A 4,823-nucleotide genomic window follows, 5' to 3' on the forward strand; every position below is an offset into this window, starting at 1 on the left:
TTTCTTTTTCTTTTTTCATGCAAAAGGACGGAAACAATTTGTTAGAACATAAAGCAAAACAAAAGAAAGGTGGTGATTATGAAATCTTTAATAAGGTTCTAGTGTGTCCTAATCACAAACCACATGCTCAAGCCTATGTCCATTTCTTAATTCATCATATCCTCACCATATACACTCGAGATATCAATGTCTAAGGTATAGTATGAAAATTTAAGGATCATGCATCTTTGTCAAAGCTTCACAACGTCACAAACAAAGGGGAAAAAAATATGGATATCTACTCTAAAATTCAAAGTTCAATAGCAAAGGGGAAAACTTACTCAAAATTTGAAATGCAGGGATATGCAAGGATAATCCCCTCCCCCACACTTAAACTACACATTGTCCTCATTGTGAAACAAGGACACATATAATGAAAGTGGGAAAAAGAAAAATTACCTCTTTGTCGAGTTGCCTCCCAGTCAGCGCCTTTGTTTAACGTTGTTGGCTCGATGTACCTCTCTCTCATCCTGCCTCGACCAGTCTTTTGGCCAGCTTGTCATTCCTTATCCAATATTATATTCTTCCTTTTCTCTCAGCCTGTTGCTTGTCGTATCCCTTCTTAGTCACCACATAATGACTCGGGGGTAAATCATCTGTTAGTTTGGGTACCAGAAATATTGGTGGAAGAAAAAGAGGGGTTGTTCCTTCTACTACTAGCATCGGGGGCCCACCGTCCAATTCTTTCTTGGGCCTATCCATATCCCTTTCGGGATCCACTAAATTAATTGCAAAAACACTCACAACCTCATCTCCAGACTCCTTATCACTACCTATGTCATAGCTTACTACATCCCCATCAAATTCCAACGGTAAAGTCCCTCTCCTTAGGTCTACCTTGGTGCCTTCTATTCTAATAAATGGTCTTCCTAATAGTATAGGTATACCATCTCTATCAATTTCCATGTCTAGTACGTAAAAGTCCATAGGGAAGAAAAGTCTATCTACTTTAACCAACATATTCTCTATAATTCCCCTAGGGCACACAATCGACCAATCAGCTAGTTGGACTTAGATATTGGTTTCATTTAGAGGTCCAAGTACTAATTGCTGGCATAGAGAGTATGTGGAGAAATTTATAGCGGCCCCTAGATCTAACATAGCACTGTCAAAATTACTGTTGCCAATTTGGCAAAGGACATTGACCATACCTGGATTGTTGAACTTTCAAGGAATGCTTTGTTGGTAGATAGCGAACACTCTTTGTTCTGCTACTACTCTGCTGCTTTCCTTCTTCCTTTGCCTTCTTTTTACCGTGCAAAGATCCTTGAGGAACTTCACGTATCGCGGTATACTTTACACCAGCTTGAGCAGGGGGATATTCATGGCACATTTATCGAAAATTTCGAACAGTTCTTTGTCGTCTGCCGGTTTCCGAGTATGCTTCAATGCTTCCGGGAATGGGGTTGAAGGATTTTCTGAACCGAGTGGTGTGAAGTTTGGGCGAACATAGTTGCTCTGGCCGAGCTTGAAGTTGCCTCATGGATTGTCTAATTCTTCCTCCTCCATGAGACTTTCTTTCTCCTTCTCAGCCTCGACATCTTCCGCAGACCATAGAGCGCGGGCTTGCTCGAACAAGCCTAGTCGTGCCTCTATCTCAGTGGCTATGGGGCGGTTGGGCTCGGTTGGGCGTGGTTGAGCTTGGTTTGGCACGGTCGCGTCTGGCTTCCGAATTCATGGTTTTTCAACGTTTGGTCGAGCGCCAAGGTGGCGCGGTCGCGCTCTCCTCGAGAATGAGGGAGGCGGTCGCGCTTCTCAGGGCGCAATCACGCTTTGCCTTCTGTAAGGGGTCCGAGGTCGTGCAAAATCATGCGCAGGCGTGCCTCTGTGGGGTCTTGTACTTCCTCTTTCTCTTGTGTTGATTTCTTCTCGGTGTTCTTATCACTTCTTAGCACCATTGCGCTAATATTCTTCAAGTTTTGTCTCGTCCTTGCCACGTTCTGGGTTGGGTTCACTAACATTTGAGCCGGTAGCGATATGGAGTTGTTTTGCGCTAGCATCAAAACGGTTTGTGCTATCTGCCTTACTTGAACTTCTAGATTCTTTAGCCTTGTGTAGCTATTCTATACAGTTGAAGCAAGTGTGGCGACTGTCCTTGCCAAATCCTTAATCATCTCCATCGTTGGAGATCCTTGATTCTGTTGTTGCTGTTCACGTGGTCTCCACCTCTACTGGTCCTGCTAGTATCGCGGTTGAAAGTTATGTTAATTCTCGCATGCCCGAAGAGGCACTAGTACAAAAAACCCTTTTTACAATGGATGTATATGGACTTATACACCTGTTAATAACCGATGTACTGCGATTTGACGTATAAAGTCGATGTCGCATACATCCGGTGTATAATCTACCGCCCAACTTTGTTCCATTTTCTATATGCCTGATGTATAAGGTATTTATACACATGTAAAAGATATAATTAACCGGTGTATATAGTAATATAAACACATGTATAATGTATTGTCTCCCATCTACTCCATGTTTATACACCACATTACAACCGATGTCTAAAATCATAGGTCGCATGTAAAAGCTGAACTTGATAGGTTGACTATCCGGTGTATACAGTAATATAAACACATGTATAATGTATTGTCTCCCATCTACTCCATGTTTATACACCACATTGCAACCGATGTCTAAAACCATAAGTCGCATGTAAAAGGTGAAATAGATAGGTTGACTAACCAATGTATAATATATAAAACTCATGTATATTTTATGGCTGGAAGAGGTATTCAAGACAAATATCAGCATTGTATTTATGTGCATTAGGTGTAAGATCACATCATGCAAAGTGCAAATGCCTTACAATTGGTTGTGGAATCCTAAATGAGCGGCATTCATGCCAACGACATTGCGACATTGTGGCCTTCAAATCTCGAGTTTGAGTTTCAACCTTTGAAAAGTTAAGTCTGGATTATTTGCTGGCCTTCTTTACACCTGAATATAATCATATATAGAATTAAGGTAGTTAATGTAGGTGGATTAATGTACATAATTGCTGAGTTTAGAGAAGAATCATCATACACGTAGTGTCTTTCTCTTGGTTATTAAATGAAAGTACAATATATTTCCACTCATCGTAATCATGCTGCTCCATTTGCTTTCGTTTTTTGGGACATGAGGGCTACAAACAAGATCTATGTTACTTAATATATTTATCCAAATGTATGAAGTGAATATAAAATTGTAATGGTTAATAATTACCTCATTTTCTTCATCAGAGAGGTCGCATCTTCTCTTTTCAGAGAAGACATCCAACAACTATGTAGTGAGTTGATAAGGTATGAGCATAAAAACTAACTTACAAGTTGTAAAGAGTGGCTGACTAGCTATGATTTCTCATCTCGATTCCCTTTAACTTCCTTTGCGTCTTTCTTTTCCTTCATCACTCCAAATACATCAAAACATATGTCCATCATGGAGTTGAAACATGTAGACATAAATAAGACTTTTATTGAACCTGAGAATAGCAGTCATTCTCAAAATGAAGCATATAGAAGATGAAAGCTTACACTAATGAATTCTGATTCTGAAGTCCCACATAGCTTGACCAGCTTAATCTTGTCAACCTTAAGCTGCAAGAACAATGCAAGTTAGATATGTTGATATTGTTGATGTTGTAAAGTTGTATATATTTACCTTGTTCTTTTTAGCACACAAATAGAAAGCCACGACAGTAAATACAGGGCGAATAAAATCAGTATTGAAGCGCCTTGTAGCTAGCAGAGAAGCAAGAAATCTTTCTTTATACCTCCAATTCACCCAAAAAAAATGCTTGTTGATTTAGTCTTAGAGCCTATGTGATCATAAGTATTTAAGATGGAAGAAAAATGTTTCAATCTACAAGAGAAAGGCAGTATAAATTCCAATACAAAACTTGATCGCATTCCCCATATAGGCAATTTGTCAAACAGTTGATAGGCAAACCATGTTCAGAATCGAAAAGAACAACAAGAAGGTTCGTATTTTAACTAACAATGATAAGCCTTTTCTTACGAAGGGGATGAGCCTCACACATCCGAATTGAATACCAAGTTCTCTCACATCCAGCTTAATGCTGCAACATTAGCGATAAATTGAACAGTCTTGTCGCTCCGCAAGTACAAGGAAAAGAAAGTAACACACACTCCATTAGAAAGCGCAACAAAGAGATGAATATGCACCTGATATCGAGCATACTTTGTAACGAATTGAACAATCTGATGTATGCCTTCTCTAGCAACCCGCTCAACGTGATGGCAGTTTGCCTATCGAAAATCATATCAAACCTAAACACAACGAAACAACGGTACGAATGGTATCAGGATCAACTGTACAAATAATTCCTGATAAAAAAGATGAACCCAAGTCGAATAATTCGGCACCTGTCAGATGCAATTTCTAAGCAGATTATGGTCTATGGCTTCTGCAATTCGGGGGTCCACTCTCTGCAAACACCAATATTTTAATAAAAACATGCAACAAAAAGACTAGAGCACATAAATCCCAACACCATACCCTTCTCTCCTCTTGCAGAGCCTGTAATCCATCTGCTAACAGTGCCATTATTCCTACTACCTAACAAATTGAACATATTAGCATGCCAAAAAGTAAAATAATAAATTTTACAAGATATAATATAGAGCATAGCTGGTAAGGAGTTCATGCATCTATAGACATTCATAGTTAAGGAAAGAGTGAAGTAAATAAACTTTACTTGTAAAAAATAGTTCCTATTAAAGAACTTATACATAAACAAGACATGTCTTACTTACAAGAAATAACCTACCACGTTAGGAATC

The 4,823-nt window shown here is 39.2% G+C and overlaps 1 protein-coding gene across 1 annotated transcript; it reads right to left on the minus strand.

Moving 5' to 3' along the window:
• Positions 1-3,371: 3,371 nt before the first annotated feature.
• On the minus strand, positions 3,372-4,587 carry LOC141251477 (uncharacterized). Its single transcript, XM_073670331.1, has 7 exons — positions 4,540-4,587; positions 4,407-4,438; positions 4,206-4,310; positions 4,019-4,099; positions 3,682-3,793; positions 3,550-3,617; positions 3,372-3,468 (listed from the first exon to the last, which is right to left on the minus strand). Exons 1-7 carry the CDS (start codon positions 4,585-4,587, stop codon positions 3,372-3,374), a joined length of 543 nt encoding a protein of 180 aa, XP_073526432.1.
• Positions 4,588-4,823: the final 236 nt, after the last annotated feature.

The sequence above is a fragment of the Phyllobates terribilis genome, unplaced genomic scaffold (assembly GCF_046119375.1).
Source record: "Phyllobates terribilis strain yellow unplaced genomic scaffold, ASM4611937v1 Scaffold_7119__1_contigs__length_39855, whole genome shotgun sequence".
Lineage (NCBI taxonomy): Eukaryota > Metazoa > Chordata > Amphibia > Anura > Dendrobatidae > Phyllobates > Phyllobates terribilis.